This window comes from Pongo abelii, chromosome 10, assembly GCF_028885655.2.
Source record: "Pongo abelii isolate AG06213 chromosome 10, NHGRI_mPonAbe1-v2.0_pri, whole genome shotgun sequence".
Taxonomy (NCBI): Eukaryota; Metazoa; Chordata; class Mammalia; order Primates; family Hominidae; genus Pongo; species Pongo abelii.
Genome location: NC_071995.2, coordinates 102,256,808 through 102,275,323, shown reverse-complemented (window position 1 = coordinate 102,275,323; position 18,516 = coordinate 102,256,808). Strand labels below are relative to the sequence as shown.

At 42.8% G+C, this 18,516-nt stretch overlaps 1 protein-coding gene across 1 annotated transcript in view; it reads right to left on the bottom strand.

Annotated features, from left to right (window-relative positions):
- Positions 1-18,516, bottom strand: part of STAB2 (stabilin 2) — a 182,864-nt gene that overhangs the window by 127,038 nt on the left and 37,310 nt on the right. Inside the window, exons 6-9 of the mRNA XM_024256759.2 lie at positions 11,185-11,280; positions 5,917-6,042; positions 4,925-5,121; positions 2,906-3,039 (exon numbers count right to left, since the gene is read on the bottom strand). Of these exons, the coding sequence (XP_024112527.2) occupies positions 2,906-3,039; positions 4,925-5,121; positions 5,917-6,042; positions 11,185-11,280 (553 nt within the window). The remainder of the gene's footprint in view (positions 1-2,905; positions 3,040-4,924; positions 5,122-5,916; positions 6,043-11,184; positions 11,281-18,516) is intronic.

Here is an 18,516-nt window from a genome sequence, read left to right as displayed (position 1 = left end):
GCTCCCTCCCCCTATCCACCTTGGGAGGAAACAGTAAGAAGTCACCACCTATGAATCAGGCTTCACCAGATCCTGAAACTACTGGTGCCTTGATTTTGGACTTCCCAGCCTCCAGAACTGTGAGAAATAAATTCCTGTTGTTTATAAGCCACTCAGTTTATGGTACTTTATTATAGCAACCCAAACAGACTAAGACAAATAATAAGTAGTTCGGCAGAACCTGAGGCAGGGGTATAGTCATGAGTGTGGTGGAGATAATGCTGGCTCATCTGCACCTGCTAAGAACAGCCACTTTTGGCTATACCCTCCATACCCTGGGAATGGTCTCAGGCCCTGGAAGCTGGTTTGGAGCTGTTTGGGCAGGAAATTACAGGCTTCTGAGTACCCCAAGTGTGGTCTAGTAGGGGGCCCAGGCTCTTGGGGAGCATGTCCCTTTGGACCTTCAGATTCCTTGCCCTGGTGTAGCCAGCAGAGGGCCAGAATGGGAGCCTCTAACATCAGTGCCCAGGGGAGGGGCTCCTGTTGCCCGGGTCTAAGGGTCAAACTGCTGGAAACACATCTGGCAGTGGCTGAGCTGGGATTTAAACCTAGATCCATCTGAGAACGTCTCTTGCCACTGCACCATGTTGCCTTGGATAGGACTTTTGGGAAGACTGTTTACACTGAGGATATCCCAACCAGTACAGATCTTATATAAACACTGAATATCATCAACGTCACTAACATTCCAAGAGTGCCTACATTTCACTGTTGTTTGTACTTTTGCACAACTGGAATGTAAACTGTGCTTATTACAATAGGCCCACTCAGCCGTGTCCTGGCTATTTTTCAGCTGAGTTTAGTTAAATAAGAGAGAAATGCTCATCTCTTCTACTGTCCCTTACTTCCTACATCTATTAATAAGTAAAAATAAAAAGGCAAAGCATAAAGTTATTTGTTCTCAGTAAGAATCAAAATGGAGCTTAGCGTTTAAAAACATATTATATACATGAACTCATTAGCTCTCCACAGGCAGAGATTCCTGGTCTCTAGACCTACTTGACAGGTGAGGGAACTGTGGTTTAGAAAAGTTTAGTTTTGCCTAAGGTCACCCCAGGGAGAGTGGTAGAGTTCATGTTTCAACCCACCCTTCTTGATCAGGTGGTCTTCTGTGACAAATGCAGTCTGATTTTGAAGATTCTGCATAAGCTACTTGCCATATTGAGAAGGCATAAATGAAATAAATTTTTATCCCAGATGAACTAAATTACCTGAGGACTGATGGCTTCATATTTTATCAATATAACTTAGCTAGCTTTTTTACTTAGGCCTTTTTTTGGCTGAAGACAGTCAATTTGAGGTGTGGGAAGGTTTGTGGGTGATACATGTAACCTTAACATCACAATGTTAGGTTATCTGACATTCTAAACACAAATTTGGAAGCAGCTTATATTATTCTGATATTCCCATTTCATTTTTAGATTTTATCTTCTCAAACACAAGGAAAGAGATCGCCAAAGGTATTCTATTTAGACTTTCTCAGAGGGTGGTAAAACATGCATACACCAGCTTGTTTGGTTCTCAGTACTGCCAGAATATATGTTTGAGGGGAGGGTGTGCCTGGATGCACATGTGTGTTGGGTGCCTCTGTGCCTATATGCATGGCTGTGGTGTATTTGTGTGTGCATTCACATGTATTGAGGGATTTCTAGGTGCCAGGTTCTGCTCAGAGATTGATGAATGTAATCCTGTTTAACTTTCAGCACAGCCCTGGTGGGAGGTACAATTCTCTCCCTTTTATGGTTGAAGAAACATCAGTTCAGAGAGGGTAAGGTAAGGGGCAGACTTGGGATTTGAAGCTAAGTGTTCTGATATCCCAGCTCTTTCCACTCCATGTACAATAAATACAGATCTATTTATTTGTCCAGATAGGACATGATGATAATACAACCTGTCGGGGCAAATCTACACACTGACCACCCAGTTATAAAAGGTGTGAACTTCCCAAAAGATGAAGGGGGCTCTGGAATCACAGAAACTGTTTTATCATGCTATGGTTCGATGTTGATTGTGGTTTTGAGCTCACAATGACACTATGAGTCTTTCTCAGATGCTGATGATAGCGAGAATTGAAAATGGAACAGAGATAGAAACTTCAGTCTGCGAGTCAAAGACTTGGGTTCTAGCTTCGGGTCAGTCACTAATGAAAACACATTACACTGGTGTCATAGTTTCTAGAAACATTCTCTCATATAATCATCACAACAACCTTATGGAGTATAAATCATTGTGCTCATTTTATACATGGAGCAACTGAGGCCAGAGAGATGGTGCCACTTTCCCAGGTCATGCATCTGGTAGGTATCAGTGCTGACACTTAAACCTAGGTCTTTAGTCCAAATACCATCTTCTTTCTATCATGTGAGCTGCCTTTGCCTCAGAAACTTTCACACAAATGTTTTTATTCACAGTAAACCCCTTCTTTTGAAACCTAGAGTCCAGGAAACACCACTAGTGCTTATTCACTTTCCCTAGTCTTGTTTTGCACCACTAACAAGCAATATGTCATGAGTGAGGAAACAGGCATGTACATTAGAGGTCATAACCCTGTAATCTCAACAACCATTTGTTTCCCCAGTCACAGTGGCTTCCTTCTCCCACATTCTGACCACTTTATATCAAGTTATCAGGCCACATCAATATTCCAGAGTATTCTAATGGTCATTATAAAGGAAATAATTGTTGAGTGTTTAATTAATTAAAGATTTATTGAGTACCTACTACAATCCTTGCTCCTACTATGTGGGGTGGGGGTGGATACAAGGCTGAATAAGACATATTTCCTCCCCGTCAAGAAACTTACAGCAATGACTGGACACCATTTTCACCACTTGGAAATGTTGGTGGAGGAATTGAAAAGACTTACTCAGTTCGGCCTGGTGCGACGGTGGTGCAATTTGCATTCCTATGACACAGGTTATCTGATTTACATATATCAGTCATACTGCACCCCACTCCAGGTATGAAATTCTGGTAATGCTCCTTACACTCGCAGTGAGACTTCAGTAGACAGGGAGAGAAAAACAAATAGGATCCTAGTTAGTTAATTCAGCTGGCATTCTTCTTTAATTGGTAATTTTGTTCTTCCATAAAAACTCACTCAGAGTATGTCTGAAGTATGGACTTAAACTAAAAATTTGTCAAAGTATCTAAAAGTAGAAATCATGTTTACGCATGTCACCTGCTGGAAAGCTTATACTCCTTGCTTATACAGTTTAGCTTCAATTTTCTTGTTTTCTAACCCTTGACCTCCCTAGCTCCATAATTCCCAGTTTTAGATTGTCTATAGGTGAGCAGAAATTGATGTCCAAATGGGAGGTATTATTGCTTTAGAATAACGGTTTTCAATCAGGAGTCTCAATCTAGGACACACTGGACAATATCCGGAAAAGTGTTTTTTTTTTTTTTTTTTTTTTTTTGAGACAGGGTCTCACTCTGGTTGCCCAGGCTAGAGTGTAGTGGTGCAATCTTGGCTCATTGCAGCCTTTACTTCCCAGGCTCAAGTGATTCTCCCACCTCAGTCTCCCGGGCAGCTGGGATTACAGGTGTGGACCATCATGCCCAGCGAATTTTTTTGTATTTTTAGTAGAGACAGGGTTTCACTATGTTGCCCAGGCTGGTCTTGAACTCCTGGACTGAAGCAATCCATCCGCCTCAGCCTCCTGGAGTGTTGGGATTACAGGAATGAGCCACCATGCCCAGCCTGGAAACATTTTTGAGTGCCATGATGGGAGGAGGTGGTGCTACTAGAGGTCAAGAATGCTGTTAAACACCTCACAATGCACAAGAAAGCCCCTTCCCACAAAGAATTATCCAGCCCAAAATGTGAAAAATGCTGAGGTAGAGAAACCCTGCTTTGGAATCATGCACATGCTGCCTCTGTGTGAACAATGGAGAATTTCTAAGACTTGAAAATCGGTTTTGGAACCCATTTTCAGAGATAAAGCGTATTTTTTATCTCACGTGTGAGGTCTTGCCATTCATGGCATAACATTAATTTTCCCATAAAGACCCTCATTTTACAGATGGGAATTTAGCCCCTTGAATTTTTCTGCAATCCTGCCCCAGAAATCGATAGCAGAAAAATGTTGCATAATATATCCTTTCTCTTTGGAAGCAAGGTTGGGTGGATTCTCTGCAGGGAATTCTAGGAACATTCCCGTCAGCTAGCATCCAGGTGATTAGACCGCATGGCTGTTTGGGTTGGGCACTGAGCCCTTCCTCCTACCTGTGCAGCAATACCCTTCTGTATGGACACATTTCCTTCACTGAAGGCTTGATGTGCAGTTATGGACACAGAAGGCATCCACTAAATAAATACTCAATGGACGAATGTGCTATTAGGGCCAAGGCTCTTTCCACTGGATTCCTCAGCGAGGGTCTCCTGACCAGATTTTTTATCAGTCTAGGTCCTGATGTCATTTACAGGGACAGTGTCTCTCCCCAGAATATTCCCACTGCTCCCTATAATCTATCAGTGCTGCCTGACATTTTATCTGTTTCATTCGTTTGGAACAGGGTATTTTTGGTTCTAAGAGCACCTTTTAAATTAGAAAGCGATTGCAGAATGGAGGATTGCTGGTAAAAGTCAATCATATGTTCAACAGTTAATTTGTTAATCTAATTTTGAATTATGTATATATTTTGCCAAACACCATATAGGACTGTGACAGGAGAGAACATAAGACAATTAAGTTTGGATGGGGAGCTGGGAAAGTGTGAGTTTAAAGGATAGACGGGGTGAGCAGGCACTGATTTCAGGCTCTGAGCACATGGAGGACTGTCTGGAGGGGAAGACCAAGCGGAACACTGAAAGGGAGAATTGGGATGGCATAGAAGACAAATGATACCTATGACTTATCAGTTTCCTGCATCATTTGCTCACCTGTCCAGGCCCATCATATTTGCACACTGTAGACTTTGTAGGGCAGTTTCCAAAGTTAATTTGGCAGGGGTCCACAGGCAAGCACACTTGGCCATCCCCACGGTAGCCTTCTTGGCATGTACAACTGTGCCGATTTGGTCCCAGGTACGTACAATGAGCATGAGGGTGGCAGATTTTTTGTAAACATGGATTGATGGCTTGAGAGGCAACAGCAAAATGAGAGGCAGTTAGTGAACGGGGATGGAGAAGGAAAACTGAACCGTGAGCAACAGTGGATCACAGCTCACCAAAGCCGCAAAGGCAACTCACAGTTTTCAAAGACAAACATTTCCTTTCGTTTCCCCCTGAACCAGACAGATTCATGTATGGCCATCAGAAATTGTACAAATATTGTGTTGATATATTAGTAGGCCATTTTGTGTATGTAGTTAAATATAAAATAGCATGAAAGAAAACACTAACACTTACAGAATTTATAATATGTACTAAGCCCTGCTCTAAGAATTTGCTATGTATTAACTCATTTAATCTTTACAATAATCCCTGAAAGTAGGTACAACTATTATCTCCATTTCACAGACAGAAAAACTGAGACACAGGCAGGTTAAAGGTCATGTAGTCAGTAGAAGGCAGATCTGGGACTGAATCCAGACAGTCTGGCTTGAGAGTCCATGTTTTTAACTGATATATAATATAGCTTTTTATAAAGTGAATAAAATAAAAAAGATAAAATAAGAAGCATTAAATGTTGTTCTAACATTGATTAAGGTGATACGGAAACATGTAAAAATCTATATATGTGCCTTCATAAGAGAAGGAGAAGCTGCCATTTATTGAGTATTTTGCTTGGCACCTTTTATATACATTTCGCTCAACTACACGGAGAGAAATAGAAATGGTCATTGTGTTAAGGAGGTTGTGAGATTTTTTTTTCGTGTTAGATAACCTAAACATCTCAATGAATAAACTAGCAGAATCTAAATTCTACTCACGCTTGCAGTATTTGCCATTGCCTTGGTAATTGGGAAGGCATTTGCATTCCAGTTTGTTTTCATCTTCAGTGGAAGGCAAACATCTGGAATTTTCTGGGCAGAGCAAGGCTGCACATTCAGGGATGGCTGCATAGGAAAATTATTGAAGTACTTGCATTAGTAGAATAACCAGTTCTTAAGACCCCAAACTGCAGTATTCCCTTTTATTAAAAAGCAATACAAACTCATTGTAATAATTTAAAAAATACAGAACACATAAAGTTAAAATTGTCTTCTTCTTAGTCTCCCAAATTTACCGATATCATCAATCAATAAAATATATTAATTTATAACATTTATTTGTATGATTTTGTAGCAAAATAGAATCCGGTTAAAATATTTAGCAATGTAATTTTTAATTTGACAATATATTATGAAAGTCTTTAAGGATCTGCCTTGATCTCTAGTAACTGCATACTATTTCAAAAGGTAGGTGTGACGTAGATGGCTGCCAAAAACTATGAAGAGTCTGACATATCAGCCAACTTGCAAAGTGAACAAGTTGGGCTAAGAAAGTTTCATGGATGCTGGTAGAAGATACAAAACTTCCGGGTTACAGTTGAAGTACAACTTAATACTTACAGCAGGGGCAGCAGCCAGGGTATCAGCATTTTGGCACCAGTTTTTCCAAACCTCAATTCCCATGGGGCAATTCAAAGAGGACTAGACTGAGACATGTACATGCAGTGGGTTTCATTATAGGAGGTGAGCCCTGATCTTAGGGTACCTAATTTTTTTTTTATAACGGGCAATGTATTATTTAGGGACAAGCAGGAGACAGAAACCACATAATTATTTGAACAGGGAAAGTTGTACTATAAAGGATTACAAATAATTAAAGTCATGAAAAATCAGCTAGTGAGAGTTTAAAATAAAATAATTCTAAAGAATAAAGAAATAGCAGGTCTATAAAGAGCAACCACTGTACTAGGGCTGGGACAAGTACCCAATGTATAACCTTCTTCCTTCCAGGCTGAGATCCGAATATCACTGGAAAAAGCATGGCATTAGTCACTAGATGGCAAAGTTGCAGAGACGCCTTGGCAATATTTGCTGGAAATCTGCTCTCTGGGGTGGCTGGAATGTCATGCATGGGGAGGTCACAAGCCTTGGAACTCAATAGGTGCCAAAGGAATCTGCTAGCCAGTGGGCGCTGCTGGCAGCAGCAGCTAAGAAGCCACCTTTCTGTCATGCAGTGCACCTCTGTGTGTGGTTCAGGCCTGGGCAGCTCCAGACCAGCTGTGTGGGATTCAGGGGCTGTGTCCAGCTCTTCAGGGGCCTTGCTGTGCATGGGACTGAGGAGATGAGTACAGAACAGCCTTCCCATGGGCTGAGGCATGGGCCTGTGCAGTCTGGGGCTCCTGGCTGTGCTGCCACTTCCTGAGTCAAGCACTGGACAGTGTGCAGTGGCCAGATGCTGGAGGGGGCTGAGCTCTGCGGGAACCCGGCACTGGAGAAACTATGTGGGGCTAGGAAACAGAGAAAAGCTGTTTTTTGGGAGCCTGGTGAGTGAGTCAAACCAGAAACAGGGAGAGAGCCCCCGTTTCCTCCTCTACAGTCCTTCTGGCACTCTTCATTGACAAGGCTTCACGTTTTGCTAGCTAGTGAAGGAGAATCATTTATAAAGCCCAGCTCCATTATCACAGAGCAGGCAAAAAGGGTGACTTTGGAGCTGAGAGGCACTGGCAGTGAGCATGCCTGCCCTTTGCTCCTGAGGGAGATACTATGTCTTCCAAGTCTGTTCAGTATACAAATATCCTTGAACAGATGATCTGGAACAAAGAGCAGTCAGTGTATTGCTCTCAAGATGTGCACACATGTGAGAGATGCATGGAGAATTGTCTCCCAACAGTGGCTAGTTGAGTAAAATAGTTCACAGAGACTATTCCCCCACCCCTTCCGTAAGCCAGTTTTGGCAGAAAGTGGCTGCTCCTTCAGGATTACATTTTCCACCCCATTTTACGTCCAGGAAAGATCATGTGACTAGTTCACTCTGATGGAATACTGAGTAGAGGTTTTATATATTTTTCCTGGACTTTCATAAGCAGGTGCCTCTCCATCTTCTCTTTCCCATCTGTGATGGCTGGAAGCAGAGCACTCTGAGGTACTAGAGAATGACAGAGTCACAAGATGGAAAGATCTGGATCCCTAATCACTATGTAGGGGGAAGCTGGCACCAGCCAGGAAAACCCACATTGGATTGTTACATGAGTGAGAACTACACTTCTTTAGTGTCAAGCCAGAGGTTCCCAATAATTTTTTCATGGTATCCCGACATCAAAAGAAACACCGAAAAGGTTCATTTATTTAGTTGTTAGAATCACTTAGCAGCCATTTGCAAAAGTGACATGCTTAATAGAAAAATGTCTACTCTTAAGTAACCACATTGACCTACGTATGAGACATGTGAGTGTGTTGGACACTGCACAACTTCTCAAACTTTAAAGTTTGATACAGATTGGAGACTGGCACCCTCATTTCGGTCACATTGATTTTTACACGGTATTTGCCTTATAGCAATCACTGAAAATGTACCTTTGCAAAGATATGATGTCACTGCAAGGAATTAGTGCGACCTCATGTTGAAATTGTGAACTAACTCAAGCTAGCAGTTCATGTAGTATCTGACAGATGTATCTCTGTGTTTCCCTCAGAAATTTAAAATACCAATAGTAGCCAGTGAATTTGATTGTAGTACCTTGGGACACCTTGGCGCACAATTTTAAAACCATAGTGTTAAGCCATTGAAATTTTGTGTTTATTTTTTATAGCAACTAGCATTGTCCTAACTAGTATAGGATATACCACAACTTATTCAACCAATTTCCTACTGGTGGGAATTCAAGTTGTTTTCAGCTCGTTATCTTCCTACAAATAGCATTTCCATAAATTTCTTTGATCATATATGTTTACCTTTGCCTAATTCCTCTCCTCTCCTGGGGTAAATTCTTAGAATTGGGGCCACAGAAGCACACTATAAGCATGCATTCAAATTTAGTAAATAAATTTCTCCCATAGGTTGCAGGAATCCACATTCTCACTGTCATTTTTTTCATACCCACAGATAGATATTATCTGTCTTTCCAATCTTTGTAACATAGTGGGCAAAAATGAAAAAACAAATGAAAATAAACCTCCAGGGCTCCACATATGACTGCATTTTAATATGTATGTATGTGACGATTAGTGGACTTAGCACCTTTTTCATGTTTATTGCTGGTTTTCATTTCTTCTTTTTGAGACGGAGTCTTGGTCTGTCACCGAGGCTGGAGTGCAATGGTGTGATCTCGGCTCACAGCAACCTCTACCTCCTGGGTTCAAGCGATTCTCCCGGGTCAGCCTCCCGAGTAGCTGGGATTACAGGCACCCGCCATCACACCTGGCTGATTTTTGTATTTTTGTAGAGACAGGGTTTCACCATGTTGGCCAGGCTGGTCTTGAACTCCTGACCTCAGGTGATCCACCCGCCTCGGCCTCCCAAAGTGCTGGAATTACAGGCATCAGCCACCAAGCCCGGCCTGTTTTCATTTCTTATTCTGAAATTTAGACATTGGACTTTACATGAATCCAATTTTTTATTATAAAGATGTATCTGCCATGTGAATTTTAAATATTTTTGTCCCAGTCTCTTGTCATTTGGCTGGACAGAATTATTATTGTTTTTTTACTTGGAAGCATATCTATTAGGGTTTTCCGTTAGGCCGGCTTCTGGACTGGGTCTCCTGCCTTACTGAGAAGGCCTCTGCCCAGGAGTCCACTGGACAATGGTACGAGTAGCCAAGGAAGGGGGCTGACTGAGGACCACAGTAGGCCTGTCCTACCCACTTGCCTTTGCATTTGGACTGGAGGCTTGCATGGCTGTCCCAGCTACAGGAAGAAGGCAGAGGCTGAGTTTATTCGTCCTGTTACCACCACCGCTCACGGCATCTCAACCGCTTCCAATAAAATGAGTTTGCATTTGCTGACTTTCAATCTCACCCAACCCTTTCATTTTATAGGAGACTAAAGTCCCGAGGATAAGTTAAATGAGGCCAGTGGCACAGGCAGAAAGGCCGATTTCTTAACATCTCGGCTCCCAATTCACCCTTCAGAGCCGGCTCTGCCAACATGGCAGAGCGATGTTAAGCTTTGCCAGTAGAGGGCGCCGGCGGGACACGGCAGGAGGCTGGGACTCCTCTTTCTGCCTCCAGGCTGCAGTGTGGTGCTGCTGCTGCGTGTTCCTTTGCTGCTGCTGCAGGATTTGTTCAGGGATGCTCTGCCCCAGCGGTGCACCCAGAGTTCCTCGGTGACTGACCTTGCATCCTTGGCCTGGACCTAGCGACCACCTTCCCACAGCCCTCTCGACATAGTGTATTCCAGGTTTTTTGCCTCACAGGCCCTTGATTTCCTGTGCCTCACCCACCAGCCTCAGCTCGCCAAGGCCCTGGAGGGTTGTCCCATGCCTGCTAGGTGACTGTGGTCCAGTGCTGGCCTGGATAAAACAGCAAACTTCTCGGCCACCCACCACACCCTCTCCAACAAGGTTTAAATCCAGCCTTGGGGACGGCCACCCCCTTCCAAATTTCTCCTTCCTTTGTTATGCTCCATCCTTTCTAGAGTTGTTTGCATTTTTACAGCTGCTCTCCTATCATAGCTTACTAATGATCCCTATTAAACTTCCCTTGTTTAAATCACCCCTCGGTTTCTAGCTCTTGATTGGACCCAGTATAATAGATTGCTTGCAGAATTTCCCATGGATTCAAATGACTTGAGTCCCAGCTCTCCTATTTACTAGTTGTGTGGCCTTTGGTGAATCACTTAGCCTTGATGAAGCACCCTTTCCTCTTCCTTAGGACTGTTAATGTGTTCCACCTTTGAGGCTCATAATTGAGAAGATGCTGTGTCTCCTTTACTAGGTGACTCACTTGTTGCAACGGCTTGTGTTGGCTTCCCAGCCCCAGTGTCCCTCTCTCCTTTCCACCGTTCACACGGCTTCCAGCTCGACCTTCCTAAAACACAGCTACAGCCTTGACACCACACTGCTTCTGTTCTCTCTCTTCCTCCTCCTCCCTTTCCCTCCTCTTCTTTCCTTTTCTCTTCTACATTCTCTTTTTAATTTCTGGTTTCTTTCCAGAAAACTTTTGGTGGTACCTTGCCCCAGCAGAGAACCAGTAACAGATACAAAATTGAAATGCATACATTTGTGCCTGTTTGATCTGGTGTGGCATTAAGGGAACTAGCAGTACTTACGCTTGTCACACTTGGGGCCAGTGTACGCAGAGTAGCACTCACAGGTTCCATCGCCATCTAGTCCACTGTTGCACACCCCATGCACACAGTTGCACACTGGAGACAGAAAGTGGGGGATTTTTATTACCTGACGTGTACTGTTGCTAAACATTCTGGAAAGCTAATATTTTCAGATCATCTTTGCTGAGACTCTGCATAATACGGTGAAGAAGACCATGGATTTGAAGTTCTAGAGACCCTTGTTTGAACTTTGGCTCCTTTCCCTTTGATCAGTACAAGGATTTCTTTTTTTTAAGTTTAACATATGGATAACAATGCCTACTTCCTGGGATTTCTATAGAGTCAAGTAACATAATGTATATAAAGCATATGGGGCATATCATATGCATTGGAGTTCTCTTTCCTACTCTCAAACTATTTACTTCATCTTTGGATACCTCAAAAAGAGAATTAATTTAGTGTCTTATATGAGCCTGTTATGTTTAAAAGAGAAAAGCTACTACTAACTCAATCACTGTTGGTAGCAGATATCTATACAAGTAAGTCCTACCTATTGATGGGGCAATGCAAGGATAAAAAAGAAAAATATTCAAAAGGGTCTAGGATAACCATGCCATATTTTCTAGCTTGATGTTTTAGCCCAGTGACAGATCATTTCAGGGATGATAAATGAAGGGCATTTGAAATGAATGTGAATGGTCAACTCTTTAGTTAGCGGTTGGTTTGTAGCAAGATTTACTATCAGGCTAGGCCATCATCATCCTATGGCTAGCCCTCTCTGGAGCATGTTTTATTAGTTTTCTATCACTGCCATAACAAGTTCCACAAACTTAGTGGCTTAAAACAACACAAATTTATCTTATAATTCTGGAGGCGAGAAGTCCAAAATGTACTCATTGAGCTAAAATCGATGTTTCAGTTGGGCTGCTATTCCTCTGGAGACTTTAGTGGAGAATCTTTTCTTTTGTCTTTTCTAGCTTCTAGAGCCCATCTTTATTCCTGGGCTCATGAAACCCTTTCTCCATCTTCAGGGCCAACAATGGCAGGCCAAATCCTTCTCATGTTACCATTTGTATGGTTCTCTCTTCTATCTTTCTCATCCACTTGTAACGACTCTTGTGATTACATTGGACTCACCTGTAAGATAGGGACACTCTCCCTATCTTAAATCAGCCAATTAGCAACCTTAATTCCACCTGCAACCTTAATTCTCCTTTGCCATATAACCTAACGTATTCATAGGTTCCAGGGATTAGGACATTTTGGGGTCTTATTTTTCTGCCTAGTACACATGTCTTCGGTGCACGTAAGCCAACTTAATATTAGCTCAGATGAAACATAATTAAGAAGATGCACCTGCTTAAAAACTTAACCGGAAATACCAGCAAAGCAAGGATGAATAAAGTTTCAAGTATTCCAAACATCTAACAAGCCATCAAATCCTTTGCTTTCTCTGTCTCTATCTCCCACCTTGATCTTCTGCTCTTCATCTCCACTGGTGCCATTCTTGTTCAGGCCTTTACCATGTTTTGCCTGGACTATTGCAGTAGCATGATACCTGGTCTTGTTATTTCCAGTTTCTTGCCTCTCCATTTCATTCATTTCATTTGATTAGCAATGGCATCAGGGTGACCTTCCCCAAAATATCTCAATGACTCTCAATTACCAACCAAATAAAATTTAGATTTCTCAGTTTGGTAAACAATGGCCGTTCCAACCTGACTCTAACCTTGATAAAATTTCATTTTCATCTTTCACCACTTTATTTTATACATCTTAGATTCTTAGCATGTGGGATGATTCATTCACTGTTCATCTTCCTTCCTTCAAAACACTTATGGAATACATATTATGTCCAGAGTGCCGCGCTAGAGATTAATGCCCAAAAATAAACGGGACAAAGTCTCTGCCATCAAAGAGATCAAAATCTAATGGCAGAAGAAAACAGCCAATCACAATGCACTGGGATAAATGCTATGACATGACCAACCAATGGGAGCTGGCCAGGAAAAGATAAAGTGGGGTTGGCCCAGGGAAGACCATGCCAGGTGGAAGCAGCAGGAAATGCATCTTGCACGTTCACACCTCCAGGCTTTTCCTCTGCTGCGCTCCCTTTTGTGTGCTAACTGGAATCCTTCAAGGCCAGCCAAAGCCCCCACTTCTGTGTTGCCATCTCAGTGGTCTCCAAACAATCTGTGCTCCTCTGGCTCCAGCAGCACTTTCTTTGTTCCGTGTCCACTATTGCACCCTACGACAACTACAGGTTTGTTAATGCCTGACAGCTGAAGACCACCAGGAGCGCACCAATGGTCAAACCAAGTCAGCAGCAAGGGTGAGCCATTCTGGGAGAAGTATCAGTAGGCTCTTATGTCAGCCAGGAGAGGCAGCTGCTGGGTAATTCTCATGGTTGTCCATTGTTGTTGAGTCTCTGTTCAGACATGATTATTCCCTGGCCTAGTTTTTGTTTTTCCTCCATGGATATAGTGAGTCTTTTTTCTGATGGTGATATTCTGTGAAATTGTTTATGCTCAGCAAGCAGAAGACCATAGCCTCTCTGGTAGCAACTAGGCCAGCAGCCAGGGGACCGCTGTCATGGCTGCTGTTTTCTTTCTCAATCTATGTATTTTTTCTCCCCTATTAGATTGGAACTGCTTGGAATGACCTCCCCACCTCTGTATTTCCCCGCATCTTTTATGGTGCCCTGTAACAACACCAACAACTACGCAACTACATTTTAGATAAAGACATTGTCCGGCAGGGCCAGGATTAGGGTGAGGAGAGTGAAACAGGGTTGTGCAAGTGCAGAGCTGCATCCTGCTGTTATTTAGCATTTTGATGTTTCATTCAATAATTTGTAAAGTATTATTGTCATGGGTTGAGTTTTGTCTCCCAAAATAATATGGTGGAGTCCTCATCCCCAGTACTTCAGAATGCCCCTATTTGGAAATAGGGTCATTGCAGATGTAATGAGTTAAGATGAGGTCATACTGGAGTAAGGTGAGCCCATAATTCAATATGACTGGTGTTCTCATAAGAAGGGGAGATGCCATAGATATTAGGTGAAGAGGCATGTGAAGAGGGAGGCCGAGATTGGAGTGATACTGTCACAACCAAAACCAGCTGGGGCTACCAGAGGCTGAAAGAAGCGAGGAAGGACCTTCTTCTAAAAGCTTCAAAAGGAGCATGGCCCTGCCAACACCTTGATATTTTACTTCTAGCTTCCAGAACTGGGACAATAAGTTGCTGTTGTTTTAAGCCACCCAGTGTGTAGTACTTTGTTGCAGCTGCCCTAGGACATCAGTGCAGTTATTGGTCTTGATTACTGAGTTTTTTTGATGCCTCCTTAAATTTTGCACCCAAGGCCCCACACTTCTCTTTATTGAGTGCTTACTATCTATCAGGCATTTTGCCAAGTGCGTTGTCATGCGTTATCTAATGTTTACCACATCCTTTGAGGTAGGTATCATTAATACCAGTGTATCACACATGAACAAATGGGAGACAACTAGCTCAACTAGTCCCTCAAATAACTGAAGAATTAAATTGGATTTGCAGTGTCATCCTCCCTTCAAAACTCAATTGACATTGTTTCTATTTTAGCCAAGCACTTTGATATCTACCTATGGTTGTGGATTTTTGGAATAAACAAGCTCTGGAGAGCAGTCAAGTTGGTTATGGAGATAAGTGGGGTGAGGAGGGAGTGTACTATGGGCTCAGTGGAGAAGATTCAATTCAATTCAAAAATATTTACCCAGTTCCTACCTAGTAGCAGGCACTGTATTAGGCACTAGGTATACAACATGTCAGTAATTGAAAATATCTAAAGTCCAGGAGCTCACAGTGTAGTGGGAAGCCAGGCTCTAGGAGATACAGTGATGATTCCTGCCCTAATTGCTGTCATGCAGCCAGTGGAGGAATGTGAGGGGCACAGAGGGCTCCTGCTCCCAACTCAGATGCAAATTACAAGTGTTGTCCTTGTTACTAAGATTGCCCTCCTGGCTGTGTGGTATTGGCCCATGGCCCTGGCATGAGCCTCTCTCTTCATGCTATCTTCCAGTACAGCCTCTATACTGGATTGACTGCCTGGCACTGGCAGCTTTTGGAAGCCTCTGATGCTGCATTGCAGGCTGCCAGCTGCTCCCAGGAACATGCCCTTGGGAAGGAGACGTAAGTGGCAGAGGGTTTCCCAGATGATCATTGAAAGAGCCCTTGGTACTTGTTAACCAGTCTCAGCAAATCTCTAGAGACACATAAAACTTGGGTGTGTGACTTTTAAGTGGTGAAAGCCATGGCCATGCTAGGCAGAGGGATGGTATGCACAGCCTCCTGTGACATTCGCCATAGCAGAGTAAGCTGCTCCCTCTTCTGTGCTCCCATAGGATCTTGTCTGGGCTGTGCACACTGCATCATCACAGTTGTCACCCACATTTCCAGCTCCTTGGGACTGGGCACCTAATCTCATCACTCTTAGGATCCACTTCACCTGTCTGGTGTGTAATGTATGATGGACACTCACCAGAGGCAGACTGGGGCAGTGCTTAGGGGCCCAGGCTCTGGAGTCACATATGTGGGGTCATATCCTGCCTCTGCCTCCATAATAGCTGCATGGCCTTGAGCAACCCTCTCTGCTTCTTCATCCATAAAAGGAGAACCCCCACCTCCTTTGGAGAGTTGTAGTGAGGATCCAAAGAAATCCCTCTGCACATGGTCGGACACACAGCAGGTGCTCAGCAAATACTAGTGACTCTTCTTAACAGTATATGGTTGTGGGATTGATTTGGGGATCATGTTAGAGAAAACGGGCTTTGCAATCTGGCTAGCTGGGAAGGAGGCACTGAGCAGGCTGGGGCACTGGCCACAGAGATGAAAACCTTTGGCTGGTGCAGCTCGAAATCATCTCTAAACCAACAAGCAGTCTGGTAGGAGAGTGCTCCCTCAGAAGATTACAGCCAGCGTTAAAAATAAAATGCACCTAATAGAGCTGTCCTACTTACAGGCAGAATGGCCACCTCCCGGGACCAACATCTCATTGGATGACACAACACTGGCACCCAGTGGATGCCTGGATGAAAAGGTTTGCAGTCTCCATAGTCCTTGTCAGTGGGAAATGACCAGGCATCGCTGAATCATTCATTCATCCATTCATTCATCAGTGACTTGCTTGCTGTTGGATTATTTTTGTCCTCACTTAATACTTACTTCCATTAATTGAGTGCTTGTGACATAATACTAAGAGCTTTGCTCTTAGTTGTCAATCCCATGAAATAGATGTTATTACTCCTGTTTTATAGATGAGAAAGTCTTAGGGGATTTAAATAGCTTGCCCTTGGTAACACAGCAATTAGGGTCTGTTTCAAACTATGGTCAGGCTGAGTTTAAAGCCTGTTCTCTTAATTGTTACGTCCTAGAGCTATGATGTCTAATTTGGTAGCCACAAGCTGCATGTGGCTATTTAAATTTGAATTAAGTGATATTAAGTGAAATTTGAATTTTAACTCCTCAGTTGCACTAGCCCCATTTCAGGTGCTCAATAGTCACATGTGGCTAGTGGCTTCTGTATGGGACAGTGCAAACAGACAATATTTCTATCATCACAGAAAGTCCTATTGGAATAGAGAGCTTGGAGGTTTTTCGCTTGGGTCTCAGTTTAAGTTTCCAGTTTTCTTATTTAAAAATTTAGGCGTTGTCCAGTTAGAATGGCGATCATTAAAAAGTCAGGAAACAACAGGTGCTGGAGAGGATGTGGAGAAATAGGAACACTTTTACACTGTTGGTGGAACTGTAAACTAGTTCAACCATTGTGGATGTCAGTGTGGCGATTCCTCAGGGATCTAGAACTAGAAATACCATTTGACCCAGCCATCCCATTACTGGGTATATACCCAAAGGATGATAAATCATAAATCATGCTGCTATAAAGACACATGCACACGCATGTTTATTGCAGCACTATTCACAATAACAAAGACTTGGAACCAATCCAAATGTCCAACAATGATAGACTGGATTAAGAAAATGTGGCACATATACACCATGGAATACTATGCAGCCATAAAAAAGGATGAGTTCATGTCCTTTGTAGGGACATGGATGAAGCTGGAAACCATCATTCTGAGCAAACTATCGCAAGGACAAAAAACCAAACACCGCATGTTCTCACTCATAGGTGGGAACTGAAAAATGAGAACGCATGGACACAGGAAGGGGAACACCACACTCTGGGGACTGTTGTGGGGTGGGGGGGTAGGGGGGAGGGATAGCATTAGGAGATATACCTAATGTTAAATGACAAGTTGCTGGAGGCAGCACACCAACATGGCACATGTATACATATGTAACTAACCTGCACGTTGTGCACATGTACCCTAAAACTTAAAGTATAAAACAAAAAATTTAGGTGTTGAGACCATCATTCTCCCCTTCACTTGCCCTTTCTCCATGACACTAAGTGTGAAGGGAGGATACTTCCTTTATTTGGAAATGTTGGGAATTTCCCTGTGCATCTGTGCTCATCAGTAACCAACACCAGTGTCTTGGAGATAACATGGGTCTTCTTCCTAATTTGTCATCTCCAGACAATTACTAGGCTTTCTTTGGAATTAAGCAAAGCTAGATGCTTTATTTACTCCTTCCAATTCAATATTTATTTAGCATATGTGATTTAAATTCTTAAATGGCAGGGAAGGGTAAATTTGGGAGGAAACATGCTATTTCTATATAGTTGACTGATTACATTTTAGTTGCTGTCCTTTAATGTAATATTTAACTTTAGAACCACACGGGATACCAATATCCGTTTTTTTTTTTTTTTTTTTTTTTTTTTTTTTTTTTTTTTTTGAGACGGAGTCTTGCTCTGTCACCCAGGCTGGAGTGCAGTGGCACGATCTCGGCTCACTGCAACCTCAGACTCCCAGATTCAAGTGATTCTCCTGCCTCAGCCTCCCAAGTAGTTGGGATTACAGGTGCGCACCACCACACATGGCTAATTTTTATATTTTTAGTAGAGATGGGGTTTCACCATTTTGGCCAGGCTGGTCTCAAACTCCTGACCTCAACAGATCCAGCTTTAGCCTCCCAAAGTGCTGGGATTACAGGCGTGAGCCACTGAGCCCAGCCCCAATATCTGTTTTAAATTTGCTTTTGCTAACAGTCTTATGAAATAATCTCTGTGGAACAGTGGGTGAAGAAACACCTATGATTAGGGGATGCTAGGGAATAATAATCATAACATTTATTATGCACTTATTATCCCATTAAATCCTCTCTAAAGGAGGCAATATTATTTTTATCTTTACAGATGAAGACACAGATAGCATGCTTCATAAACTTACC